This window comes from Platichthys flesus, chromosome 19, assembly GCF_949316205.1.
Source record: "Platichthys flesus chromosome 19, fPlaFle2.1, whole genome shotgun sequence".
In the NCBI taxonomy this organism is placed as follows: Eukaryota; Metazoa; Chordata; class Actinopteri; order Pleuronectiformes; family Pleuronectidae; genus Platichthys; species Platichthys flesus.
In genome coordinates, this window is record NC_084963.1 from 399,325 (window position 1) to 427,267 (window position 27,943).

Sequence of the window (27,943 nt, forward strand, 5' to 3'; positions counted from 1 at the left end):
GTATGTTTATTGGTTGTACTGCTCATCTTTCTTTTATGTTTTTCATTAAATGTTTTACAGTATCATCGCTGCTTTCACTTGTTTTCTGTTGGAGAGACTTTCACATCTGCTGCTGCAGTTTCCACAGAGCCTGAACAAAGATGGACGTCTCCACCTCCTCCCACTGTCCAGACCAGCAGCCAGCCACCAGGGGGACGTCCAGATGTCCTGACCTCACCTGGGAGCTGGCATGTCTCCATCTGTATCTACAGTCTCTGTAAATCACTGTCCACTCATTTCAAAACAGGTTTTAATCCGCGACTGAAAATCGTCCCAGACAAAAACTTTAGGGACGTTTGTTCAGATCTGTGTTTGAATGAGGGACCAATGGTCTTCATTCACTTAACTATATGAGAACTGAATAATGTAGGTATAATTATTATAACTTACTTCTTATTGAAATATATTTGTGATATAATATAATATGATATAATATAGTATTGATTTAACCAGGCACGTGCACACATAGACCCCTAGTGGTGCTCAAGCACTGGCCCTTTTGCCCTGGATGAGAAAAGCCCCCCTTCTGCTGAAGTCAACATTTTTTCCTCATTCATCAATATTTAAGAATAACAATTATTCTCTCTGTCATCAATTCCCCCAAATGTGTTTTGATATCTCACAGGGCATCTATTTGAGTTCTTGTAAGAATTTCGCCCCGACATGCTCTGCGGCTCACCGTTTTTGACAGTTATTCATTTATTTATTCAAATTGATTATTTGAGTTAGTTTGTTATCAAAAATAAATATATAAGTTGACAGTATCCTACTGTGTTTTTTATTTATTTATCAGGGCCCGAGCACCGAATGGTGAGAGGCCCTATTGAAATTGAAATGGTTATTATTATTATTTATCGCTGAAATGAATTGCCTTTTTGAGGGCTTTAACCTGCTCAAAACTATTTAATTATTATTATTTTTTTATTTCATAAATAATTTTGGAGATGGGTGCCCTTTTTTGGGTTTGAGCACCTGCCCCCAAAATGTCTGTGCACGTGCCTGGGGAAGTGTTTACACACACATCACCTGAAACACTCATTCCAGCCCAGGAGGGGGCGGTAATGCAGAGGAACAGAATGTGCGTGTGTGTGTGTGTTTGTGTATGCTTGTGCTATTCTTCTTCTCGGGTTCTTCACACACAAACAGGAACACAATCACACACACACACTCACAGACAGGGAGTCGGGTGGATCAACGTCTCTTCACTTCCTCCACTTCCTTCTCTTCCTTCTCTTCCTTCTCTTCCTCTCTTCACGGATCCTCTCGTGTGTTTCCGGGTCCTCGCCTACTGAGAACGAAGAGGAATCTTTCGTGCGTGTTGAATCTTTCGTGCGTGTTGACGTATAGTTTAGAATCCACGGACCCTGAGATGACCTGAGGACCTGCTTTAACTGAACGGTTAGTGTGTTTGTGTTTGTTTTTGTGTGTGTGTGTGCGTGCGTGCGCGTGTGTGTGTCTCTGCGTGTGTCTGTCTCTGTCTCGCTGTATGGGTTTGTCTGTGTTTGTGTTTGTCTGTGTGTGTTTGTCTGTGTGTGTTTGAATGTGTGTGCAGACTCAGCACTTTGTGTTGAACTGACTCATTAGTTTTCATGAAGTTACATAGACTTGTTTTTCTTCATGGTTTGTGAACAGTGTTGTTGATGTCACTGTGATGTCACCTGTGTGATGTCACTATGATGTCACCTGTGTGATGTCACCTGTGTGATGTCACCTGTGTGATGTCACCTGTATGATGTCACCTGTATGATGTCACCTGTGTGATGTCACTGTGTGATGTCACATGTGTGATTTGACACAAGGAAACTAATGTGAGTCCCACATGGAGAAGGAGACATGGTGGTGACATCATAGTGACATCACAGTGACATCATCCCACTGAGACAGATCATTTCTGTCTTCTTGTCTGGAGGTAACTTCCCTCACAGCAGGGGGTCCACTGACATGTGTGTGTCCACAGCACTGACACATGTTGACTTTCTCTTCTGTGTTCAATCTGTAACATGTGATCACAGCTCAGGACACATTCTAATAGCAGGTGTGACCTCAGCTGTCCACGTGTGAGGGGATCATTCAGAGACATTCAGAGACATTCAGAGACAGTAAGGGACATTCAAAGACATTCAGAGACATTCAGAGACATTCAGAGACAGTAAGGGACATTCAGAGACATTCAGAGACAGTAAGGGACATTCAGAGACATTCAGAGACATTCAGAGACAGTAAGGGACATTCAGAGACAGTAAGGGACAATCAGGGACATTCAGAGACAGTAAGGGACAATCAGAGACATTCAGAGACATTCAGAGACAGTAAGGGACATTCAGGGACATTCAGGGACATTCAGGGACATTCAGGGACAGTAAGGGACATGTGGTGCCGTCAGATCAAATCCCACTTGAAGAAGGAAGTTAAATAAATGCTTTTTGAATCTATTGATCTTAAACTCTCCACGTCATCGTGCTGTAAGCCTTTCTGGTGCAGGGGGGGGGGGGGGGGGGGGGTTCTGCCTCTGGCTCGTAGAGCAGCTGATTTAGTCTCAGACTGTTTTCACTGATAATCAGCTTTGAGACTTTGAGTCAGAACAACCAGCAGAGACAGATCTACACTCTCCAGTGTTTAGTCTGTGGTTGGTTTCCACAGAGAGAAACCTCCCACAGGAAGTGTCCTCAGTGAGCAGCTCTCACACGGGTCACGTCTCTGTCCTGTGACGGACTCTGACTCGACTCTACGACCTGTCTCCTCCCAGTCAGGTGATGAGCGCCGAGCGGCTGGAAGACGCCGCCATGGAGGACGACAGCCGGCCGCTGCTGAGCTCGAGTCAGACGGGAGAGAGCTACTCACACAGAGGCTCCACAGACTCCCTGGACTTCAAGGCCAAAAGGTACAAACACTGCAACACAACACCAATCCATACACTGCACGTGACCTGCAGCAGATAACAGGAAGCCACTGATAAACACAACAACACAGACACACACAGACACACACACCTCCATCAGGTTCGGGATGTTGACGTCTGATTGGTTCGAGTGACGACCTCAATCTGAGCTGCTCACTAAAATACAGTTTGATCTAGAAAGAAGCTGTGTGTGTGTGTGTGTGTGTGTGTGTGTGTGTGTGTGTGTGTGTGTGTGTGTGTGTGTGTGTGTGTGTGTGTGTGTGTGTGTGTGTGTGTGTGTGTGTGTGTGTGTGTGTGTGTGTGTGTGTGTGTGTGTGTGTGTGTGTGTGTGTGTGTGTGTGTGTGTGTGTGTGTGTGTGTGTGCGTGAGTGCGTGAGTGAGTGTGTGAGACAAACAGAGCAGTACAGTAGCCTTGGGTCAAAGGTCAGCTGAGCTCACCTGCCCACGACTCGTTCTCTTCTTCTATTTGTGTGAAAGATACACAATGTACAAGCAGGACTTCCTGGAACTCGCTTGAGAAGCAAACACTAACACGTGTGTGACTGTGTGTGTGTGACTGTGTGTGTGTGACTGTGTGTGTGTGTTGGTGGGGCTCCACCCTAGCATCTCCTCACTGAATTAGCGATGTGTGAGTTTTCTTCCGGTTGGTATTTCACAGGGAGCGAGGAGCTTTCCAGTAACTCACACACACGTGTCTGAACTCGCTTCATGTCCATGTTCACAACACGTGTTTATTCTCTGTGGCGTCAAACTGAAGAATCTAACTATAAATGAAATGTATATTGTATCTGAGTGTCGATAGAGTTGTTGTATATTGATAGAGGTGATCAGTCTGTTTGTGTTTCTTTGAGGCCGTTCCACGTGGAGCCCCGGAACATCGTGGACGAGGACCCTCAGGAGAGAGTCTCTGCTGAAGCTGCCATCCTGAACAGCAGAGTTCACTACTACGGCCGGCTGACGGGCTCGTCTGATAGGCTGCTGGTACGTCTGTGCCTCGTCAGTACCCACCGACTCTAGGAAATCGTAAAGTCAGTGGAAACACGATGACAGGAAGTGAGCTGTTACTGAACCCTGAGCATGAAATGAGGAAGCTCTCTGGCTGTGGTCTAGTGAGATGTTTGTGAAACTGGGTAAAGTCGTTGATGCTTGTTTGAGTTATCACGGTCCAGAAGTTCAGAGTCTGTAGAGCTCGGCCCATGTCCCATCTGCTTACATGGAGGAGGAGGAGGGTTTATCACCCGGCCACCAGGGGGCGATAGAGTTGATTTGGCTTGACTGTAGTGAAGCAGTCCTGTCGTCCATCTTTGTTTCCAGCCGGTTTAATCTGTTATCTGTTACGTGACTGGAGCTGTGAGGACTTCCTGTTTGTCTTCTCCTGCAGAGTCCTCCGAACCATGTGGTCCCCCGCACGGAGGAGATCTACGTCTACAGTCCCCTGGGGACGGCCTTCAAGGTGACCTCCAGCGACTACTCGTCTAAAAACCCCAGCATCATCACCATGTGAGTCCAGCGTCACTCTGCAGTCCGAGGCCCTGACTGCCTGATTCACCTTGAGTCTCTCTCTGCACAGTTTTGCGATATGGAACACGATGATGGGAACGTCCATCCTCAGCATCCCCTGGGGCATCAAGCAGGTGATGAGCTTCATTCAGAACGTCTGACTCCAAGATGAGCCGCGTGTGGAACCAGTGATTTCACCTCAGGTCTTCTTCAGATGCAGATTTGCTCATTAGAGTTTCTCCACTGACTGAAGCTCTTGGTCCCTCAGGCCGGCTTCACGCTCGGGGTCCTCATCCTCGTGTCTCTGGGTGTCCTGATGCTCTACTGCTGTTACATCGTCCTCAAGTCGCCAAAGTCAATACGTGAGTTCAGCCCCACCTGCACTTGCTGATCAGCAGGATACTTGCACTGCAGATTTAACTGATACATATATAAATCTTTAATTTGAACCATGAGCATGTTACAAACTCTCTCTACTCGTGTAATAACCATATTGACGAGAAGAAGTTTTCTGTGTTTCATATGTTTAATACTGGCTCCAGCCACTAGGAGGCAGCGCCGGGTCACAGTTTGACTCAGTGGATGAGATGATGTTGTGTCCTGAGGAACCCGATGTTCACTGTTCTCTTCTCTGCAGCCTACATAGACACGTCCGACTGGGAGTTCCCTGACGTCTGTCATTACTACTTTGGAAAGTTCGGACAATGGTCCAGCTTGGTTTTCTCCATGGTGTCCCTCATCGGAGCCATGGTGGTTTACTGGGTCCTCATGTCCAACTTCCTGTACAACACGGGACAGTTTATCTACAGTAGGTGACCTTCGTCAGGAAGACGACAGAAATATGATCTCAATGTGTTCTGAAGCTTCAGAGGATCACATGTAAATATAAAGAATGTAAATATAAAGAATGTAAATATAAAGTACTGAAATATAATGTACTGAAATATAATGTACTGAAATATAAAGAATGTAAATATAAAGTAGTTAAATATAAAGTACTTAAATATAAAGTACTGAAATATAAAGTATGTAAATATAAAGTATTTGAATATAAAGGGCCCATTCGAGGGATAAGTAAACAACGATTAGTACATTATTAATAAACTACAGTAGTGAACACATCAATAGGATTTTTTCTCATTGAATTATAGACACTTTCACCTCAACCTCACACTCTGAACCTTTAGTTCATCTTTAAGTTTCCCTACTCGACTCTCACTCACTACACTCTAGAACAAAAACGACTTCTACTCCAGTGGTTTCTGACACCAGTATCTGAACTGGTTCCTGAAGAGAGAATCTGGATACGTAAACAAACTGCGTCTGAGAAACATTTAAATATGTCAACATTCATTCTTAGTGAGTTTATTCTTGAAGAGACATTTCATGCTCATGTGGAGCTGCTCATGTCTGTGTGTTTAGTTCTTTCTGAGCGATACAGATTTGAGATGTTAGCAGCTGTGATGAAGACGAGTTCTGGATCTGATACTTGTCCTTCCACAGATTCTGCTCATGGGGTCAACGCCACAGATTCAGAGTTTGGAACCAACGGCTCAGAGAGAGGTGAGAAGCTGCTGTGGATCTGAACGTGATATCTTAATAACACCTCGAGAGAATCCTTTCAGACTTTAGGGAGTTTCTCACTTGGACTCAAAGAGGAAATTATCAGATTTCAGAGGTCAAAGGTCATAGAGACCTTATATGAATAGACTGAAACCAGCAAGTTCTGTTTGTGTGTTTAATTTGTTTTGTGTAAATGTGTTTGTTTTCCAAATCTTAAGCAGGTAAAGAAATGATCAGATGGTAAAGCTTTGTTAATTTGCTTCTAGTCATCTGCCCGTACCCGAACACCGGCCCCGGGGGGAACGACACCCTCAGCCCGCTTTACCTCAGCGTCAGTGGGAATGACACGTCGGACGTCTTTGGACACTGGTGGAGCAAAACCAACACGGTCCCCCTGTACCTCATCGTCCTGCTGCTGCCGCTGCTCTGCTTCCGCTCGGCCTCCTTCTTCGCCAGGTTCACCTTCCTGGGTACGAGTGCTGGGATCCGTCAGAAGACGAGAGACCTTCCTCACGTTCCTCCCTCTGATGTCCTCATGGTTCAATTCACTGAACGTCTGAAGCGTTCGTCATATTTCTTTTAACTCGCTCGACAAAAGTTGAAGACTTTAGAATGTAATCAGTACATAACATTTGATATAAAGCAAATTAATCATTTAAAACAAATATATAATATAAAGCACAGGGTCACTGTCGGCCCTCGGCTTCCCTTCATCCAGAGTTTAGCTCCAATGGTCAGCTTTCAGGTTCAGGAAGCAGAGGATCATGGGTAATATCCAGTGGGAGGACATATTGAGACACTTTCATCAGACACAGAGACCCACAGAGTTAATGATGTGTGGCTGCAGGGGGCGCTGTTCATCAGGAACTGTTATGAATCATAATCATAACAGTGCTCCACCTGTCATCACGTTCTGTCCAGGCACCATATCAGTCGTCTACCTCCTCGTGCTGGTCACCATTAAAACCTCCCGCATCGGGTTCCACCTGGACTTCCACTGGTTTGACCCCAGCGAGTTCTACGTTCCAGGTAAACCTGCAGGTTCTAAGGTTCCCCCTGTGTGAACATTATATACTGTTAGAACATGCTGTGTGTGTGTGTGTGTGTGTGTTTATACTGTGTGTGACCCTCTCTGATTGTCTTGCAGAGTTCAGGTTGTTGTTCCCTCAGCTCACTGGCGTCCTCACTTTGGCCTTTTTCATTCACAACTGTGTCATCACATTAATGAAGAGCAACAAGAACCAAGAGAACAACGTGAGCATCATTCTCTCACACACACACACACACACACACACACACACACACACATTTCCTCAGTCTCAGTAACAGACTGTAAATAAGGTCTGAAGCAGGATCAAGGAGACTGGGTGCTGAGGGGGCTGCACCACCTCCTACTGGCAGGAGGTTGTAAGTTCACTGTAGGGGACATGTTTATAGTAACATGGCAGCAGACCTAATTCATTTCAACATTTTATTATAATAATAATAATATTTTCTGTGTATTTTTCTGGCGGACGTCTTCACATGAAGCTCCTCCCTTGGTCTGGACTGAATGTGTTTGTCTGTCTCCAGGTGCGGGACCTGTCGGTGGCCTACCTCCTGGTCGGGCTCACCTACCTCTACGTGGGGGTGCTGATCTTTGCTGCCTTTCCTTCACCTCCTCTCTCCAAAGAATGCATCGAAGCAGTAAGACCCACACGTCTGTCTCTGTCCGTCCCACAGCGGACGTCCCATCACACTCAAAGAGCTCATTACCAACTGTACAAAGATGATCAACATCATTCAGCCCCATGGTCACTTCCTTTATGAATTGAGTATTAATTAATAGTAGTAATGCTGGACTCCACAGATCAGGGGGCAGGTCACATTAAAGAGGATTATATATTATACTGTTTATATTCAGTTTATTGAGAGAAAAACAACGACGTGAAGATTGATCATAAAAACCAGAGACGGATTCAAACGTGTGGAACAAACGTCCTCCTGCAGAACTTCCTGGATAACTACCCGAGCAGCGACGTCATGGTGTTCGTGGCCCGGGGCTTCCTGCTCTTCCAGATGATCACGGTCTACCCCCTGCTGGGATACCTGGTGCGGGTCCAGCTGATGGGTCAGATCTTTGGGAATCATTACCCCAGGTAACAAGTTTACAGGAATATTAAATTATGGTAAAGTTTCACTCGTGTAACTCCGATCGTTGTCATGGTGAAATGGGTTCATTTGTGTTTCAATGTGAATAATTCTGTAAATGAGTAAATATTTATTTCTACTGGACTTTTAAAAGCAAAACTAAATATAAATACCTGAAATGTAAGAACCTGTTTTGTCTTCTCTTCAGTTTCTTCCACGTTCTGGCTCTGAACATCTTAATCGTTGGAGCCGGTGTCCTCATGGCCAAGTTTTATCCCAACATTGGATCCATCATCCGGTGAGTTTCAAACTGTTTCACATCTTCAATAAATCATTTCATGCTCCGACAGAACGAACCAGTGAGGTTTATGTGACTGTGTGTTTGCACCGATCATGAAACCTGGAGAACGGCTGCTCTAAAACTTTTTATCACTGGATCCTACAATTCCCATGATGCAACTTGATGGTGTCTTTTATTCCCTTCAGCCACATGTCCTGAAAAAGGTCTTTCTCAGGACATCCCCATGTCCCTCGTTAGCAGACGCTCCCTAACTCCGCTCTCTGTCTCCCCCTGCAGGTTCTCTGGAGCTACATGCGGCCTGGCCCTGGTGTTCGTCTTCCCGGCGCTGGTCCACATGATCTCTCTGAAGCGCCAGGGGGCGCTCCGCTGGCCCTCAGCCCTGTTCCACAGCTTCCTGATCCTGCTGGGTCTGTCCAACCTGCTGGCTCAGTTCTTCATGTAGCCGCCGCCGGGAGGGAGGAATCTCTGGACTCACATGTTCTGGTGCTCGGAGCGTTGGGAGCTCCCAGCTGCCAAACAGCCGCCTCCAGCCAATCAGAGGCTGTGGTTTCAGACTCAATCTCTCCGGCTGTAACTGAAGCTTGTTTGTGAATCAGAGGGAAACAGGACTCCAGTGATTTGGTTTGATCAAGTTATCTTTTTATCTTCTTCATGCTCTTTAGCTGCTGGTTTTTCTATGAGCTAATCTTCCTCAGAGATAATTTCTGTCATGTTGCGGTTGATTGTTCCTGAACTGATCCCAGACTCACCGACTCACCGACTCACCGTGTGACAGACGTGCTTCATACCACATCAGGACCGTGTTGAGAGGGAAACACCACCGGGCAGTTTCTTTTAAACTGGTGATAAACCTGTTTTTTAACTTGAGTCAAACTAAATCAGAGAGGAGCTTTGATTCGACCACACCGATTTTAAAGATGCTGTTGTTGATACGTTTTATAATAAAAATATGACAGCTCATCACTGTTAAAGACGAAAGAGAATCATGAGCACAGACATCATGAGAGATCACATCCCTGGAAACATTCAAACGGTTGGTAACAAGTTTGACATGTGATGGAATCACTGCAGGTTTAATTAGTTACGTGTGATTTTACCCTCGTGTGGAGTTGCGTCACCAGGGAGTTGTGTTACTAACCATGTTTGTGCGTGTGCAGGACGGACGTGTCAGCTCTTTGTTTTTTTAAAGAAACTTTTGGCACTAGCTTTTTAATTGTTATTAGCTGCGTTGATGGACATGTTTACATGATGTGTTCTGTGTGTTGTATGTTCTCAATGGAAGGGATGACAAAGGGAAAATAAAACCATATTAGTTCACAACAACGTCTGATTTGAATCTTTGTGTTTGTCTGCGTCTCGTCCATCAGCCTTTAATTAACTAAGTGAGTAGCTGAGGTGACATCACTGAACTCACTGGAGTGTGTGTGTGTGTGTGTGTGTGTGTGTGTGTGTGTGTGTGTGTGTGTGTGTGTGTGTGTGTGTGTGTGTGTGTGTGTGTGTGTGTGTGTGTGTGTGTGTGTGTGTGTGTGTGTGTGTGTGTGTGTGTGTGTGTGTGTGTGTGTGTGTGTGTGTGTGTGTGTGTGTGTGTGTGTGTGTGTGTGTGTGCGTGCGTGCGTGCGTGTGTGTGTGTGTGTGTGTGCGCGTTTGCTACAAAAACATAATAAAAAGATTAAAAACAAATAGGTGTAGTAATACTTTCATTTTGAAACGATAAAATTAGAGACACAATCTACAGTTTGTGTATTAACCAATCATATGTCATCAGATGGTATAAATGACATCATGATGATGTCACTATGTGGCTAAATAAACACATACATGAATAATATTTATAAATAGAACCGTGTTATGTTATATAAAGTTATATTTTCTCTATTAATTTGCTTATATCCACGAGCAATTAAACATTTATCCATTATTCAAATTTGATTAGTTTAACCCATATTCACGAATCACAATTTGTCTCATATTTCATTTATTTTTTGCAGTAAAATACTCTGGATTTAATTATTGATCTATTGATGGATTACTTGGATGTGAAACGTTCTTCTCTATTCATGGTATTGTGTATTTATCCTCTTTGTCACTTTGTGTCGTCCGCACACTGAGAGGCTGGAGGTGGATCAATATGAAGGTCTCTAATTCAGGTCCTGACAGGAAGTGCTCTCACACAGGAACCATTACTGGTATTAATTCTGTCTCTGGATTGGAGAGGGTCACCACAGTGTCAATGTGCCCTGACCTCTCTGCTGATCTTCATCTTGTTTAAGCTGCGGCTCCTGTGAGCAGCTGAGCGGGGGGGTTGTGGAGGTAATAGTTTTATTGGCGGACTGGGGGCTTTCAGTCCCAGTAAGAGGCAGAGTGAGGAGATCGATATCTCCAGTTTACCCCCACAGCCAAATGTGATAAGGTGAGGAACTTATTTATATCAGTTGAATGGACGTTTTCATTATGAAATTGTCTGTGCTATATTGTGGTTGTGTTGTGTTATTTGTAGACAGTCACCTTTAGCCTCAGGTACCCTCCAGTTGTATCTTTGATCACAAGGACAAAACACTTGATGACGCTAAGAAACACAACTGAGATATTCACCATCTAGTTCTATATTCCAAAAATGATCGTGTTGTTGTGTCAATGTGTCATTGTGTTTTGTTGTGTTGTTGTGTCTTGTCTGACTGCAGATACTTGGGAAGACACAATGGCTGCGTCCTCGTGCCGGATTGTGTGTCTGCCTCTGTGGCTCCTTCCCCCTGATAAACACACACACCCGTCAGTATCAGCATAATCAATGGGGAGTGGTTGTGGGGGGGGCGGCAGTTTACTGGCGTGTGATTGGCTGACGGGGGCTCTAATTGGATCAAGTAGGAACTTGCTGCTGCTGTGAGCTGGGATTGGGAGCCGGGACTCACCAGCAGACAGGAAGCGAGGAGGAGAGGGAGGAGAGGGAGGAGAGGAGAGGGAGGAGAGGGAGGAGAGGGAGGAGAGGAGAGGGAGGAGAGGGAGGAGAGGGGAGGAGAGGGAGGAGAGGGAGGAGAGGAGAGGGAGGAGAGGGAGGAGAGGGGAGGGAGGAGAGGGAGGAGAGGGAGGAGAGGAGGGGAGAGAGAAGGGGAGTGAGAGAGGAGGGGAGAGAGGAGGGGAGAGAGGAGGGGAGAGAGAAGGGGGAGTGAGAGAGGAGGGGAGAGAGGAGGGGAGGGAGAGGGGAGGGGAGAGAGAAGGGGAGTGAGAGAGGAGGGGTGAGAGAAGGGGAGTGAGAGAGGAGGGGAGAGAGAAGGGGAGTGTCCCGTCTCCTCTGCTGCAGCCCCCTCCCTCCGCCTGCTGCTCCCTCTCATTCTCTTTCTCTCTCTTTCCCCTTACTCATCTGTTTCCCTGGCAGAGGAAGGGCACCTGCCGCTCCCTGGTGATTCAGCTCTCAGCTGCTGGGAGCTCACGGACCAGACAGCATGTCCGCCCCCCCACTGCAGCGTCCGGCCCGTCCTCTGCCCTCCAGCTGCTGCAGCCGCAGCCGGCCCATCACTACGCCTCTTCTTCACAAGTGCTCAGGTGAGTGACTCCACCTCCTCCTCGCCACGGAGCACACACCATGTCAGGACTCTGACTCTCTGGCACTCTTTCTTTTTTGCTTGCAGCAAACCTGATGAATCTCTAGAGAGACGGATGAGTGTGATTCTGGTGAAGGAGCATGAGTAAGAAGGTTCTGCTCCAACCTCCCAATCTGTTATCAAGGTTCTCCTCCGTCCCAACATTCTGCAGCATCACGATGGAAAACGTGCCGGTGGTGCCCGGCGCCGTCAGCCGCCGTGTGAGGCCCTGAGCGAATAGCTGAGGTGTTCGGAGACTCTTCATCCGGTGGTCGGACAGGATGACTGAGGGAATGGACGACCTCTCTGCAGGGCCGGCTCCCCCTCCTGGATCTGCCTCCCCCACCGGCTCCACTGTTGATTCCGGACAAGTCCCCAAGGAGAAACCTGAGGAGACGGAGGCAGCTGGTGCGAGCGGGGAGGAGGGCGGCGAGGGAGCTGCCGAGGGAGGCGCTGCTGGCGATGGGGAGCGTCTGGGGGCTTTGGGAGTCGTGGCCTTGCCAGGGACCTGCTGTGTGTGCATAGAGATGGAACAGATTCACAGTTGCCTGCACTCTGAGAAAATCTGCATCCTGCCCATCCTGGCCTGTCTGCTCAGCCTGGCCCTCTGCACCGCCGGCCTCAAATGGGTCTTTGTGGATAAGATCTTCGAGTACGAGCCGCCCACTCACTTAGACCCTAAACGCATCGGACAGGACCCGTTCATCATATCCGTCGACCCCACGCTGGGACGCACTGTGTCCTCTCCTCATTCATCGCTGTCCCCCGTGTCCCGAACCTCCGCCGACCCCGGGACACCAGGACGTCCGGAGGTCCTGCTGGAGGAGGTGTCCACACGAGGGCCGTACGCGCCTCGCACTCCATTAGTGACTCAGTCCGATTCCTCTGTGACGCTGAAATACAACGCTGAGCGCACCACCGTCCCAAAGCAGGCCCCCCCGTCCACACAGGAATTCAACGACATTATCGTCCCAACAATCCGTGAGTACCCAGCACATGTTCAGTGAAAGCACTCAGACAGGAAGCGCCCTGTGTAACCTTGGACTGCGACAAAAGACAAAAACAAGACAACTGATTGAGATGTTAGAGCAGTGGTTGTGTTAACGTTGTGTAGTGTGAGGCAGGAGGCGTCTGTCAGAGCCTCGGAGCCGACACGTTGTGACTCGCAGACGACCTCGAGGAGGCCGGTGACTAAGCCTCTGACATGTTGCCACACAGACACTTCACACATTCCTCTCCAGGTCGACGTGTGGTTTCCTCTTTAAATATGAATCATCTTTAAACTACGCCACACACGACGGATGTTGTGGAGACATGATGTCTGAGCGTATTAGCTAAAGTCCCTTTAACGTGTGCTGAACATCTCCAGCCATGAAAAAGTGAAAATCAATAAATGATGCACGACACAAAGTCCAGGCTGTGGTTCAGGCAGACTTCCTGTTTTCTGCCCCTGCTCCATTTCAAGGTCAGATCCTGCTGGAGGCTAATTGATGCCCCCCCATCCCTCCGCCGCAGGGGGAAGCAGCCACTAAGACTGAGTCTGCCAGCGGCTCACCGCCATGACGCTGCTGCTGTAGTCACATCACCGAGATTTACGACTGTCTCTGGGTCGGCTAATTGAAGGTGACGCTGGTGGGATGGGGGGGGGGCTCAGTGGAGGATTAGCCTCCTCTAGTCTTTGTATTAACCGACCGACTCAGTGTTGAGTTCTGAGCTGAACTAGTCAATTAGAAAAGGTTCATTTCTTCAGATGAGAAGTGAGGAAACCAAAGATTGTTCTTCTGTCAGAAGAAGAAACTTCCAGACAGATGTTGGTGGAACTCTGGGAAACCAGAACCAGTTCCAGTGTTTCTTATTCAGGTTCTGCTCCTGACCTTCGGGCCGGACGTGAGAAGCTTCTCCTGTGAGGCTGAACCTTCTCTGTGTGTCCGGACTCAGAGTTCAGCAGAACCTTCATGAATCAAACGAGTATCTGACGTGTTAGTGGATCACACGTCTCAGATCCTCACCTGACTCCTGAAGTGGCAATCAACATCCCTTCAGCAGGAACCACGTTCCCTTGAAAGCTGAAGGTTCTTGACTCTTTGGACAGCAGCTCTGACTCGTCCTCCTGCGACGCTCAGTGTCGGGACGTGACCTCATGACCTGTAACAGTCAGTAGAGGTCAGAGGTCTTGACCCTGAGTTGCATCTACGTTAGTTCACATAATTAACCCACGATCTACTGCTTGGTTTATAACGTTAGATTTTTAATATTAACGTTGAGTTCTGGTCTCACCTCTGTTCTTTCAAAGAAAAATCCACTTACTTTACATCTCTTCAGATGATGTGTGTGACCAGCAGGGGGCGACTCCACTGGCTGCTCCTGTAGAAGTCACTTTATCACGAGTTACTGTCTCCGTCTCTAGTTAATACACATGATGTTCTCTGGTAGATGAAACCCGAAGGGAGGTCACTGCAGCAGAGCTACGATACGTCTCAGTTTCTGATGAGTCAGCATCTGCAGGTTCTGACATTTCAGCTCCTCTGCCATCAACTCAAATTCTGCAAACACCACTTCCTGTCAAATCTAAATTCATCTTGTGAAGGGCATCAGGTACAAACAGGAAGTCGTGAGGAATGAATGAAACACCACTTCCTGTCAAATCTAAATTCATCTTCTGAAGGGCGTCAGGTACAAACAGGAAGTCGTGAGGAATGAATGAAACACCACTTCCTGTCAAATCTAAATTCATCTTGTGAAGGGCGTCAGGTACAAACAGGAAGTCGTGAGGAATGAATGAAACACGACTGGTTGCACAATGCTGATGAGTTACTCTGGATCTGATGTTAATGGTGATGTTAAGTTAAAAGCTCATAAAACATTCACATATATGAAGGATACTTCTGTACTCCCACAATGCATTGCAAAATTGAATAACAGAAACAAACCAAACCCGGTATAATGTCACTTTAAAAGCTGCTGATTCATTTCCGGTAGTTTACAGTGAATCTCGTAACATCAGCACAATATGTAAACGCACGAGTCCGACAGTCGTTATAATTCAATACGAACAGTTTCCACTGTGGTTGAGTTTAAATGTTAAAGTCTGAGTCTGAAACATCTCGTTACTTCCTCATCAACGTCACGTCACAATATTGACACCCCCCCTAACAAAGTCCGGAGGCCATCCTTTCTTTCACATGCTTGAAGCTGTTGACCAATCAGAGCAGACTGGGCTTCATCTGGAGGGGGGGGGGGGTCTTAAAGAGACAGGAGCTAAAACCAAGAGTCTGAGACAGAGGCTGAAAAGAGGAGCTGCAGCAGTGGACAGTCTGAGGAACGTGATTCTGAACATTCAACACATTAACACACTTTAAATCAACATGAACAGAAAGAGTCTTTTAATTTCATAACCTAGCACTGGCCAGTTTATTAACAAAAACTCATTGATCATTTTAAGTGATGTTTACCAACTATGAAGGCTCCGTTTCCAAATAACCTCAAAATTCAAATTCAAATTTCTCAGTTGGTTATATCTTGATACTGGAATTCTTCAGAAATCATATTCACACTTGGTTTTGGGTGTCTCTCCCAGTCCGGGTCTTTTTTTTGGCTGCTGAATACATACTCATAAATAAATAACTGAATCAAATGAAAAATGCAAAGAATTTTACAAGCTGTTGTAAAAAAAAATATCAGCTTGTAAATTTCTTTGCACTGTTCGTTTTATTATCTTAAAGAAGAACTGGTAACTAAATTTCCATGCCAACATTTATTCCATCTTTATTTTGCTAGATTTGTGACAAATGTTAATAAAATGTGTTGATTTTTGATTCACATGTAAATTATTCAGCCTGTTCAGCTGAGCTGCTGTTTCCTGTGGTCGGTGCAGCGTTCTGCTGCTGCAGTGCATCAGGCTTTGCCCTTGAAGACACTTGATAGAACCACTGCAGCAGCAGAACGCTCTGCGCAGACAGACTCCAGATCAGTTTGAGATTCTGATCCACGAGTGAAAACCAGACAGAAATCTGCTTTGATCCAAACACGTGTTCATGGACCCGGTTCAGGAACTCATGACTGGACTGAGTCACATCCCTTCACTGCTCATTCCTCCATCAGGATTCATCTGAGGTGGAGGATTGTTGCAGTGCAGGAAAGTGCTGTGTCATGCTGAGATCAGGAGGCTGCATGTTGGCAACACTCACTGCCCCCCCCCCCCCTGCAGGCCACTGCACCTCAGTCAGGGAAAGCTCTCTGTAGTATAGGTAGTAGAGGTATTACATTAGTATTACATTAGTATTACATTAGTAATACAAACTAGTGACAGCAATAGTTGCAGCAACACAACAATTTATTAATTTACAACAACACAGGAAACATTACAACAGTCAGTTCTTTTATTTTGTGAACTACTTGTTGAAAACACTTTTCTTTAGCTTTAACCCGTCCAGGTTAACGTTGGTCATGAGTTTCTGTTACAGTCATTTTATGGTTTAGGAGCGGAAAGGTTTGTGAATACTGGTAGTATTCTATTGTATATATATACGCATATATACATATACATATATATATATATACATATCAGGTCATATATTGGTATGGGTTCCCTCTAAAATCCATCAGACTCTAACAAACCTGCAGTCAGAATGTAACGTATGCTCCACTAACCCCAGTGTCGTCTGCAGCCTCCACCAGCACCACCAGTACAACCAAGACCTCCAGTCATGTGACGCGCTGCAGCGACAGCCAGAGGAACTACTGCGTGAACGGAGGAGAGTGCTTCACCCTGGAGATCACGCCCGGCAGCACCAAGTTCCTCTGCAGGTACGACACCGTCATCTCTACGCTGACCTGTTATTAATAACTGTTGTGATGTCATTTCCTCCATGTGCTGAAAACGCTGTTTCTTAAAGCTTCCATCTTGAATCACTGCTTCTTTCACTCGTCACAAGGTGGCGCTGATGTCTCAAATTAGCTCTTTGTTATAAGTTTCAGTATTTTAATATTGCCACATTTTTATCGTTGAAAATGTAACTGTAATACATTTTGAAGTATAACCTGGGTTACTTGCTTTTGTAATCTGATTACATAATCTTAATTGCATGCGATCCATTACTACCTGGTAGGTTTCAGGGCAAAGGGTTAAATCACCAGGACAGTTTGTGCCTCAGCAGTTTCTGGAGTCTGGAGAGTGTCCGGGTCTTCGTGTCCTTTCAGGAGACACGAGTCCCGAGCTCTGCATGAACGTGTCCTGGAGGAGCTGTGTGTTAGAGAATCTGTTCCCAGATGAAGAAGCTGCTCTGAGATCAGGTGTCTCCTGGATCCGGCTGGGTGTTGTGACTGTGCTCTGGATGTCTTTGTGCGTTTGTCCATGTGTGTCCACGTCTTGTGTGTAACATGTCAGTGCTGTTTATCTCTTGTCGTTTCTACCCATCAACCAGGTGCTTGGCGGGATTCACTGGGCACCGATGTGAACGAGCTGTGCTTAAGACGGTCTCAGACCCAAAACGTATGTGAACACCACTGTATTCAATCCCACATGTCATTGCTGGTGTGTCACCCTCTCATGTTCTCTCCGAGAAACTGTGGAGAGATCCATGTCCCTCCTATTGGCTGATCAGATCTGGTGAAACAGTCGCCACGCCCCCTGAATGAGTCTGAAGGCTAGCTCTCTCTCCTCCGTGGAGCCGGGCGCTGAAATTTGCATGTACGTCACATTTCATCCCACTCCATCCCGCTGCTCAGAGACACGCCCCCATCTCAGGCTGGTCTGAAGGTGACACATATGCTCCTCCCATTCATCCTCGCCTCCATCTCGTCAGACCACCAGAGGAGACCACTCTGGTAACCGGTTTCCTCCACATCCCAACTTTGTCCCCAGTGGTCCACTGTGTCCCGAAGGAGACAAACAGGACGAGGTTGAGATTCTTGATGATGTTTCAGTCTCGTCTCGGAGGCGTCTTCAGTTGAGACGGACTGGTTGAGGGTCCTGGATCAAGGATCAAGGATCAAGGCCACAAGGCCACAAGGCGTGAGGACTCAGTGTCAGGGACAAAGCATAGAAGAAGAGTTATAGAGCCGTTAAAGTTTCTTCCAGTCGAACGTCACGTCTTTACCAAGCGTCTCTGTCCAGGAGTTCTGAGCCATGTGGGATCTTGATGTCCCGACGCTCACAGGTCATCGAGACACCACGGATGTGCTAGCCGCGCTGCGTATGCTACGATACGGAAAGTTAAAGGTGCACAACCAGTGAGACGAGCCACATCCACAAGCACAGTAAACACATAGTGAGCATGAACCATGATGATGAGGTCGCTGGGAACCATTGGTGTCAGTTGGCCTTTAGTCTTTTTTTCAGCCAGACCATTTCCAAGCTCTGCCACTGAGCCTGTCTGTCTGTGACATCTTGGACAATGATGTCACTTCCTGGGGACATCAAGGCTCTGACATGAAGACTGTGTCCTCGGTAAGGCAGCAGGTTTGGATTTTATTTTGAAGGTCCCTGACATTCAGTAACTGTTATCTGGGAAATCAATGAACATTTTAAAGAAACTCTCATCAAGCGATTCTGAAGAAATGTGAAAAAAGACAAAGGAAGAGTCCCCCCCCCCCCCCCAAGTTTCTATCAAGTCAGGTCTGTGGTCTTGATGTCGCTCTGCTAACAGACAGGCCCACAGCACAGGAAGCATCAGAGCATGTCTCCAGGACACCAGGACTCGTCCACACGTGTCTGTGCTTATGAGCAGGTTGTCCTCACATAGGATTACATCACAGACACAGACACAGACCTGAGGGGCCACGACGTACATGCAAATTTCAGTCTGCGGCTGCACGGGATTCGAACCTGCAGAGTTTCTCTAGAAGAAGCTCCTCGTGTGATCTCTGTGAGATGGAGTCGGAGAAGGTCTGAGATGATTCCTGACCTGGTCATTCTGGCCCTTCCTGCCAACACCAGTGATGACGGCTGTGGGTATTGCACAGCTCTTGTTTGAATTAACTCGTCTCTCTTTCTTCTTCTCTGTTCTTTTATTTCCTACTCAGGTGTCCCAATGAATTTACTGGTGATCGCTGCCAAAACTATGTAATGGCCAGCTTCTACAGTATGTGGTCTCCTCTTCAGTCTGCTGGCTCTGGGCATGTTCCCCTGACGGTTCCCCGCTGTGCTCCTGTTGCTTCTCCTTCCTCCTTAGACCTGTGGTTGATGCAGCCCTCAAACCTTCTGCATGTTCAGCTTCTCAGTGTCAGTGTCTTCTCTTCAGGATGTGAGGAGTGCATGTGGATCTGTAGCAGATCGAGTGGATTCAGTTCATTTACATTTCAAACAAACACACATGTTCAAACCTGAAGACTTCATATCTCCACCTGCTTCATGTGGCCTTAGTTAGAAAGAGGAGGCCACGCCTTCTCCTCTGGGTCCAACAAGAGACACAGTCTGTCAGTTGATCCTCAGTCTGTTGATCCACAGTCTGTCTGTTGATCCACAGTCTGTTGATCCTCAGTCAGTTGATCCTCGGTCTGTCTGTTGATCCACAGTCTGTCTGTTGATCCTCAGTCTGTTGATCCTCAGTCAGTTGATCCTCGGTCTGTCTGTTGATCCACAGTCTGTCTGTTGATCCTCAGTCTGTCTGTTGATCCTCAGTCTGTTGATCCTCAGTCTGTGGATCCTCAGTCTGTTGATCCTCAGTCTGTGGATCATCAGTCAGTTGATCATCAGTCAGTTGATCATCAGTCTGTCTGTTGATCCTCAGTCTGTCTGTTGATCCTCAGTCAGTCTGTTGATCCTCAGTCTGCTGATCCTCAGTCTGCTGATCCTCAGTCTGTTGATCCTGAGTCAGTTGATCCTTAGTCAGTCTCTCGATCCTCAGTCTGTTGATCCACAGTCTGTCTGTTGATCCTCAGTCTGTTGATCCTCAGTCTGCTGATCCTCAGTCTGTATGTTGATCTTCTGTCTGTTGATCCTCAATCAGTTGATCTTCTGTCTGTTGATCCTCAGTCTGTCAGTTGATCCTCAGTCAGTCTGTTGATCCTCAGTCTGTTGATCCTCAGTCTGCTGATCCTCAGTCTGTTGATCCTCAGTCTGTGGATCATCAGTCAGTTGATCATCAGTCAGTTGATCATCAGTCTGTCTGTTGATGCTCAGTCTGTCTGTTGATCCTCAGTCAGTCTGTTGATCCTCAGTCTGCTGATCCTCAGTCTGTTGATCCTGAGTCAGTTGATCCTCAGTCAGTCTCTCGATCCTCAGTCTGTTGATCCACAGTCTGTCTGTTGATCCTCAGTCTGTTGATCCTCAGTCTGCTGATCCTCAGTCTGTCTGTTGATCTTCTGTCTGTTGATCCTCAATCAGTTGATCTTCTGTCTGTTGATCCTCAGTCAGTTGATCCTCAGTCTGTCAGTTGATCATCAGTCTGTTGATCCTCAGTCAGTTGATCCTCAGTGAGTTGATCCTCAGTCAGTTGATCCTTGGTATGTTGATCCCCAGTCTGTCTGTTGATTCTCTGTCTGTTGATCGACTTCCTGTTTATTAATTCTCAGAATATGATGATCATATTGAAAGTGACATCATGGGCCGGTGCATGATGTCACCGCATGTTGACGCCTCACATCACCAACCACTGTTACTCTGATCATCAAGTTCAAGTACTTACAAAGTGAATGATACTGTATTCAAATAGTTTCAGTACAAAATGTCTTAAATATTTCATTTGAGTTGATATTAGTATTAGTTTTAGTATTTTCAAGGTACAGAAATAGTACAATCAACACTGACATGTCGTCTGTTGCTGTTGAATCGTATATTACTTTTTTCTGTGCGTTGAAATTGTCGTGATGATGTCAGTCTCTTTTAACAGCCAGCAGTGAGTGTGTTAGCATCAGATCAGTTGTGTGTTTGATGGTACACCCGCTGGACACTGACCGTCTTCAGATCTTTGTCTGTGGTGAAGCCGTCTGTGAGTCGCGGTTTAGAGGGAAACATTAGTAGAAATAGTCTTTGGATGGAATCAATGACTCACACGACTGTCCAGTGTCAGAATGTTGTTCCTGACAAAGTGCTCAGTGAGATGAGAGGATTTAGATCTTTGCTGCTTCAGGTTGAAAGAAAAAACAAATGTGACGTCATCTGTGAAATCCACCTCTCTTTTCTGTGTCACCTCTCTGCACTGACAGAACATCTGGGGATTGAGTTTATGGGTATGGATTGTTCCTTCCTCTTAGTTTGCAGATGTAAGATAAAACCCTTGACTAAACATGAAGGATCATAAACATTCACCTTATATATATATATGTGTGTGTATGTACATGTATACAAACACACATATAAATGTGTGTTTGTATACATGAAGTCAGCGCCTCAGCTTCCCCTCCCTGCTCGTCCTGTTGTGACCAGTGTTCAGCATGAAGCTGTCGAGCAGCATCACTGTCCTCCTCCATCTCCTGTCCTCTCCTGTCCTCCTCCATCTCCTGTCCTCTCCTGTCCTCCTGTTCTCTCCTGTCCTCTCCTGTCCTCATGTTCTCTCCTGTCCTCTCCTGTCCTCCTGTTCTCTCCTGTCCTCTCCTGTCCTCTCCTGTCCTCCTCCATCTCCTGTCCTCTCCTGTCCTCTTGTTCTCTCCTGTCCTCTCCTGTCCTCCTCCATCTCCTGTCCTCTCCTGTCCTCTCCTGTCCTCTCCTGTCCTCCTGTCCTCTCCTGTCCTCTCCTGTCCTCTCCTGTCCTCTCCTGCCCTCCTGTCCTCTCCTGTCCTCTCCTGTCCTCTCCTGTCCTCCTGTTCTCTCCTGTCCTCTCCTGTCCTCCTGTCCTCTCCTGTCCTCCTGTCCTCTCCTGCCCTCCCTGTCCTCTTCTTCCTGTGTCCTCCTGCACCAGACGTCTCCAGCTCTTCTCCCTTCTTCCTGTTCTGCACTCATCACACTGAAGGCAGCCTCATCTTATATCTATATATCTTATGTCTTATATAAAATGTCTTGACATCAGTATATTAGCTTTGTCAGTAAACCAGTCTCATGATTATCGTAGACTGGTTTCTAGGTGCTGTTCAAAAACTCTATGCTTTTTTCAAAATTGCAATATGATATGAAATATGCAAATACGCTTCCTCCTTTATTTTTCTAAATTTTATTTAGTCAGTGTTTCTTTCCTCTAGTGTGATAGAAAGATTGTTTTGTGAATGTTAAAGTTCTGTAGTGAAGGAAACTCTGAGGCTGCAGAAGCTCAGAAGAATCACCGTGTTAATGTCAAGAGACTTTCCCGGGTCCAGCTGCATTGTGGGAAATGTAGGATCCAGTGTTTTCTAAGCTCCACCCACCAAGCACAGTCTGCTGCTTCGATCTCGACCTCTGAATCGTACAAGAGTCGTTGGAGTTCATCCTGAGGACCAATCAGAGCAGAGCAGGAAGTGCACGGTGATAGTCACTGTGTTCGGGCCGGGGGGGGTACCCAGCGTTAGATTCTCATCAGCAGTGACAGAACCCTTCCTGATGTTGTGGGGTGATGGTTGGTTTGTGTGTGTGTGTGTGTGAGACTATGTTTTAAGATGGACTGTCCTCTCTTTCAGAAGCTGAGGAGCTGTATCAGAAACGTATTTTAACAATATCAGGAATCTGCATTGCACTCCTAGTCGTTGGAATCATGTGTGTGGTTGCCTACTGCAAAACAAAGTAATTCAAGTCACATTTTTACGTCTGATTCATAACTTCAAGTCACTCATCCTGATTTTATTATAATGTTCAGTAGTGCCCCCAAAAGACCCGACTGTGAACTGTGAAGACACCAGAGAGCAGAGGAAGCCTCTGAGCAGCAGGGAGACATGAGTCTTACCTGGACTCGTTCTGATGATTAGGTTCAGACCTTCACACAGTTCAGTCTGAACCTAATCATCAGGTGTGAACGGTTCCTCAGAGCAGAGGAGGAGTTCAGGGTCTGGAGCGAACTGATCCACGGTTCTTCAGGACTTTAGAACCAATCACAGGAAGCAGAGACAGCATTAAAAAGTGGAAGATTAGACTCCGCCCACTTAGGTGATGACGACAGGACGTACGTTTGTCAGACAAAATTCTTTAGTCCCTGAATTACATCGTGAAACCAGAACTAACAGATCAGAGGAAACATGGAACAAACACAGATCTGAGTTCATTAGTCACTCAGCAGAACTGTGAACTAGTTTAAATGTTTTAAAGTTTCTTGGCTTAAACATCAGATGTGATGTGACGTAGTTAAGTTACTATGAATGAATTTACAGCTGATACAAACTTTACATGAGAAGGTTCCATTCGGGTCAAAGGGTGAAGCTGGTGAAAACTGTGGAACCAGGATTTCATCTCCAGATCAGAAAGTTAGACAAAGACATAAAGTTGGACATCGTCTGCATAGAACTGACCAACGATAGTTTGGGGACACTATTGGACACATTATATATAATATATAATATAATATCATGAAGTGCATAATGACCTCAATAAGTAACAAATATGAATGACCATTACTACAGTCAAGCCATAATAAGACTAGATGCACTTTGGGGTAAATGTGTGTGTTGGGTCCGTTTGGAACTCGACTCTAAGATGTTCTGTCCGGTTCTGTTTCTCCACAAACAGGAAGCAGAGGAAGAAGCTCCACGACCGTCTGAGGCAGAGTCTGAGGAATCAGAGGAACAACAACACCAACGCTGGAACCGGTTCCAACTCTGCGACCTCAGCCCGAGCACGTCGGGTTTCTAACTTGCCTCTTCAAGATTTGCAGCTCACCAACGTATGTGGCTACTCGTTCAGCTTCAATACAGACGAGGTCTCAGCCTGTGGATCCTCCACATTCATGAGCTGTGGGTTTCTGCTCCTCTGTAGAAATGTAACGGGACGACTCCGCAGCATTCAGCCGAGAGGGCGTCCGAGGCGACCTTCTCCCCGAGCCAACATGAAGCCACAACTCTCACCCACGTCTCCAGCCAGAGGTGAGGATTCGTCAAAACTGAAACCTCTTCTTCACAACTGCAGATTTGATTTGAACTGATATTTTCCCCTTAATTAAAAAAAACTTGATCCACACAACCTTTGTTCCAGTGACTTAAAACACTGGAATCTAGGAACCAGGAGATTCAGCTAAATATCGTTACTGTAAACAGAGCGTAGCTGAGTTGAGATCAGCTGGTCTCACGTTCACACGTCGGCTGCAGACATCGAACAGGAAGTGTACGACTCTGAGCTCCAGCCTCTCTGCGTTGAGTGAAGTAGTGATGACAAACTATTGTCCTGCGTTGAAGGTTCAGTGTGCAGGACTCAGTGACATCTAGTGGTGAGGTTGTAGATTGCAGCCAGCTCCCCTCACCCCTCGGTGCAGCCAATGTTGGTTTGTCCATTCAGAGACACCGTAGGAACATGGTGATGGAACCTTACGTCTCTTTGAAAGGTAACAAACACCGTGATTCTCAGTTACAGGTGATTATATTGAAAAGATCATAAATATTATATTTCTATTGACTGGACCTTTAACAGCTTCGTACGCGTGACTTTTTAAACTTGGTGACTTGGTACTTCTACACATTAAAACAGGCTGGGACGTGATGATTGACAGCTGACACTGACTCCACGTCCAAAGATCCCTTCTGAACAGACTCTGACTGCAAATGACATCATCACCACAAGATGTCAGCGTTGGTGTCTGAGATCTCTGAGCTTCATGTCGACAGGAAGTGATGACGTGTGGTCGTCTTTACTTCCTGAACTGAACGTAGCTCCAGTTTTTGAATATAAATATTTAAGTGCTGCTGAGTGAATCTTACTTCGAGCAGCGTTATATATTTATGTGGTTGAGGTCCAGAGTCTGCAGCCTGTCCCCATGTAAACGCCCCCCCCCCCCCCCCCCCCCTGTCTCCGCAGCTGGAGTAATGACTGCAGCGCCACGGTTCTGTCTGACACTGAGTCTGTCTCGGTGATGTCATTGGCGGAGAAGAGCCCAAGTGCCACGCGGGGGGGGCGGGGGCGTCTGAACGCGACCGGTGGCCCCGGAGACTTAAGTGCTCGTTCAAAGATGCACCGAGACACACTCACCTCGGACAGCGACCTGTCTTAACCTGAAGGTAACAGCTGAATGATCTGATCTGTGGACACGTGTTAGAATAAAGTGGATTTGAATTCACAGCTGGAGGAAATACTGATGCTGCTTTTCTCTGGTTACTACGGATCAGGACAAAATCCCAACCCAAAACATAGACTGTAAATACAGATGGACGACATGACAGCTCCCAAAAGTAAAGCCAAGGCAGCTCAATCGCCCCCTGGTGGCGGGCTGACAACACGTCACGATGCTCCTTCATGTTGCAGCGCTCAGGAAAGTGGGAGGAAGTGGAAACTGATTTTCCTTTTTCACAGTCTATGACCTAAACATTTAATTAATCATCAGGGAGATAAAATCTGTAAATGAAAAAGAAATGAATCCCCTGCTCACGATAAATATCGCTCACTTCAACAAATCACTGCTCCACCACCAACCTCAGAGACCGGCACCCGGAGCCGAGGTCGATTCCCTGAGACGAGGAGGCGATGACGTGGTCGCAGAGACGAGGAGGCTGAGCAGCGGCTGGTGGAGTCACTGGGTTGAGCGTCTTCAGCTCCACTGATACGAGGAGCAAAGATCTGAGGTCAAAACGTAGGGTTCCTCTGCCCTGGGGGGGTTCTGGAAACTCAGAGAAGTCAAAGTGACTTCAATACACAAGTAAAACCTAAAGTGTAAATAAAGATGGACGACCCGACTCTACATCCTCCCATCGGACAAACAGGAAGAGAAAACAACCCTTTAATAGGGCGGGGCTTATTAATGAACATTCAAAGTTCAGATGTGGAACCGGAGCTTTGTTAATATAAATGTGTTGACGTGCTTGTTGTGTGTTGTAGGTTTGTGTCTCTGGTGACCTCTCCTGTGACCCCGGGGTCTCCTCCATCAGAGATGTCCGCCCCCCTGTCCAGCCTGGCCATCTCCAACCCCTCCGTGGCCCTGAGCCCCTCTGGTGAGGAGGAGCGCCCCCTGCTGTTGTCCCGTCAGCCACACAAGAGCCGGGACGAGCAGAAGAGGTCGTCTGCTCACTACAACCACGGTCACATGGCTCACAGTTTACCGCCCAGCCCGCTGTCCCCCCCGGAGGACGTTCAGTGTGACGCCACGGAGCAGACGCCCTCGGCCTCACCTGAGGTCCTCCACACAAACAACAACATCAGTGACTGCAGCAGCAAAACAGGAGGAGTCCTTAATGGTCCCGTGCTGCGTGATGTGGAGTCCAGGGGCGACCGGGTGTCGGCTGAGGAGCCTCAGGGGGAACCCGCGCCCTTCCTCACCACAGAGAGAGCTACGGCCCTGCTGCTCCGAGCTGCCGCCAGCAGCAGGACTAACTCGGCCTCGTGTCACGACCACGAGCAGCTGGAGTCCCCCCGACCGGACCCCGTCGCTGTGTGAGGGTCACTGCTGCAAGTCTTTGGGTCCGGAGGAAAAGAAGAAACTGTTACGATTAAACCTTTATTTTCTATAAATGATTTGCTGTGTAAAGACTTTAAAGATAAACGAGAAATGAAACTTTTATTTTAGAGAAGTAGCGAATAAAGAGTTTTATAAATACAATGTACAAAGGTGTTGATGTCTTGTAGGTAAAGTGCCATACACGAGTATGTAGCGACGGTAATCAGTGCAGAAAAATATCAACGGTGCCTTTCTGTTTGAAACGCTTTAGAAGCTGCATCAGAGCAAACTGGGCCATATACTCACCGTCTTAATCTTCCAGTTAACATGTGAGAGTGAAGACGAGCAACTCGCTGGCTGCCTCTCACGTCCTGCAGGTCAAAGTGCACTGTTTGAATCGTATGCTTTCGAGCTGCATGCTACTGCAGGTGCTGACGGCCTGTAGGTGGCGTCCTCTGCAGCCGTCAGTCACCTGAGGACATTTCACTGAAACACTGGACTTCAACGCCTGGACTCATGTCGATGAACAAATGATGGATGAGAGGATGTGTTCATCACGGGACTTTAGACAAACACATCCCGCTGGGGGAGGAAACGTTTGGCTCTTTAATGTTTCTAATGTTTCCACTGATGAGCAGAGAGGGTTCATTTAAAAGAAAAAAGATTCCTGGTTTTTCACCTTTTCCCATAAAGCTTTAATTCACCTCTCTCTGTGCATTCACAAGCTCCTCAGAAGGCCGCAGGTCTCCTGACGTGCTTCTGACTCGGAATGTGAAGAGAGGAGTTTGTTAAGTTTAAACAAACTCGTCTTCACAAGCGTTGCATGAAAACAATCAGAGAAAAAGAATAATTTTTTTTTTTTTGACAGATAAATCCTTCAAATCATTTCAAAGTGCACGTTAATCATGAAACATCATAAAGAAGTCCACCAGCATTTGATTTTCTTCAGACAGAAACTCTCTCGTTATTCTTCACGTGTCACTGATCACATCTTGAAATCATGAATATTCACTGACTGGTGCATTCTGGGGATTAAGGAAAAGGCTTCATATTTACACGATGCTTTAATTTGTGCAGTCATGGATTGTGTGCATTCATTTGTCATTGTGTGTTTTCACTGTCGTTAAAATCTGCCAAAGTCTGTCACCACATCATGAAGCGAGAAGTAACCACGACGGTCTGCAGCCATCGATTCTCAAAGTGTGTAACGTAGAATCTGCAGTGGCCACGTAGACGTGCTGCCCCATGGTCCAGAGAAGTACTAACCACGGCCATTTTACATTAACACTGTAAGACACATGTATTTACCTGTTCCACATGGTCATTAGAGCCGAGTAGAAGATTTAAAGTGTCATAGTTGGTCACTTGTGTGTAACATGACCCACAATGCTTTGCTTTTAGATGTAGGAGTGTGTTGAAATGATGTAAATACACCATGAAAACCTTCAGCGCTGTGGTTTCTTATTAAATATTCAATCAGCTCTGTGCTTTGAGTCTTAATCTTTCTGATCGCTGAGCC

At 46.6% G+C, this 27,943-nt stretch overlaps 2 protein-coding genes across 2 annotated transcripts; both read left to right on the top strand.

Moving 5' to 3' along the window:
• Nucleotides 1–1,168: 1,168 nt before the first annotated feature.
• slc38a9 (solute carrier family 38 member 9) lies at nucleotides 1,169–9,755 on the top strand. Its single transcript, XM_062412983.1, has 15 exons — nucleotides 1,169–1,437; nucleotides 2,786–2,920; nucleotides 3,790–3,919; nucleotides 4,320–4,438; nucleotides 4,509–4,572; nucleotides 4,707–4,800; nucleotides 5,076–5,246; nucleotides 5,942–6,001; nucleotides 6,268–6,471; nucleotides 6,923–7,030; nucleotides 7,149–7,255; nucleotides 7,574–7,687; nucleotides 7,991–8,139; nucleotides 8,340–8,429; nucleotides 8,709–9,755. Exons 2-15 carry the CDS (start codon nucleotides 2,793–2,795, stop codon nucleotides 8,872–8,874), a joined length of 1,704 nt encoding a protein of 567 aa, XP_062268967.1. The 5' UTR covers nucleotides 1,169–1,437; nucleotides 2,786–2,792; the 3' UTR covers nucleotides 8,875–9,755.
• A 2,536-nt stretch (nucleotides 9,756–12,291) lies between these two features.
• On the top strand, nucleotides 12,292–27,899 carry nrg1 (neuregulin 1). The gene is made up of 9 exons (XM_062413225.1): nucleotides 12,292–12,991; nucleotides 16,678–16,816; nucleotides 19,034–19,092; nucleotides 21,158–21,181; nucleotides 22,538–22,640; nucleotides 23,577–23,730; nucleotides 23,823–23,929; nucleotides 24,855–25,040; nucleotides 25,869–27,899. Exons 1-9 carry the CDS (start codon nucleotides 12,292–12,294, stop codon nucleotides 26,422–26,424), a joined length of 2,028 nt encoding a protein of 675 aa, XP_062269209.1. The 3' UTR covers nucleotides 26,425–27,899.
• Nucleotides 27,900–27,943: the final 44 nt, after the last annotated feature.

What these genes read in the sequence shown, in the direction of transcription:
- slc38a9 (XM_062412983.1), top strand. Translation starts at nt 2,793, where the DNA reads ATGAGCGCCGAGCGGCTGGAAGACGCCGCCATGGAGGACGACAGCCGG. An exon ending in CAAGTCGCCAAAGTCAATAC is followed by an intron (nt 4,801 to 5,075) that starts GTGAGTTCAGCC and finishes TCTTCTCTGCAG; the next exon opens with CCTACATAGACACGTCCGAC. An exon ending in AACCAACGGCTCAGAGAGAG is followed by an intron (nt 6,002 to 6,267) that starts GTGAGAAGCTGC and finishes ATTTGCTTCTAG; the next exon opens with TCATCTGCCCGTACCCGAAC.
- nrg1 (XM_062413225.1), top strand. Translation starts at nt 12,292, where the DNA reads ATGACTGAGGGAATGGACGACCTCTCTGCAGGGCCGGCTCCCCCTCCT. An exon ending in TGTAATGGCCAGCTTCTACA is followed by an intron (nt 19,093 to 21,157) that starts GTATGTGGTCTC and finishes CTGCACTGACAG; the next exon opens with AACATCTGGGGATTGAGTTT. An exon ending in ACCCACGTCTCCAGCCAGAG is followed by an intron (nt 23,930 to 24,854) that starts GTGAGGATTCGT and finishes CTGTCTCCGCAG; the next exon opens with CTGGAGTAATGACTGCAGCG.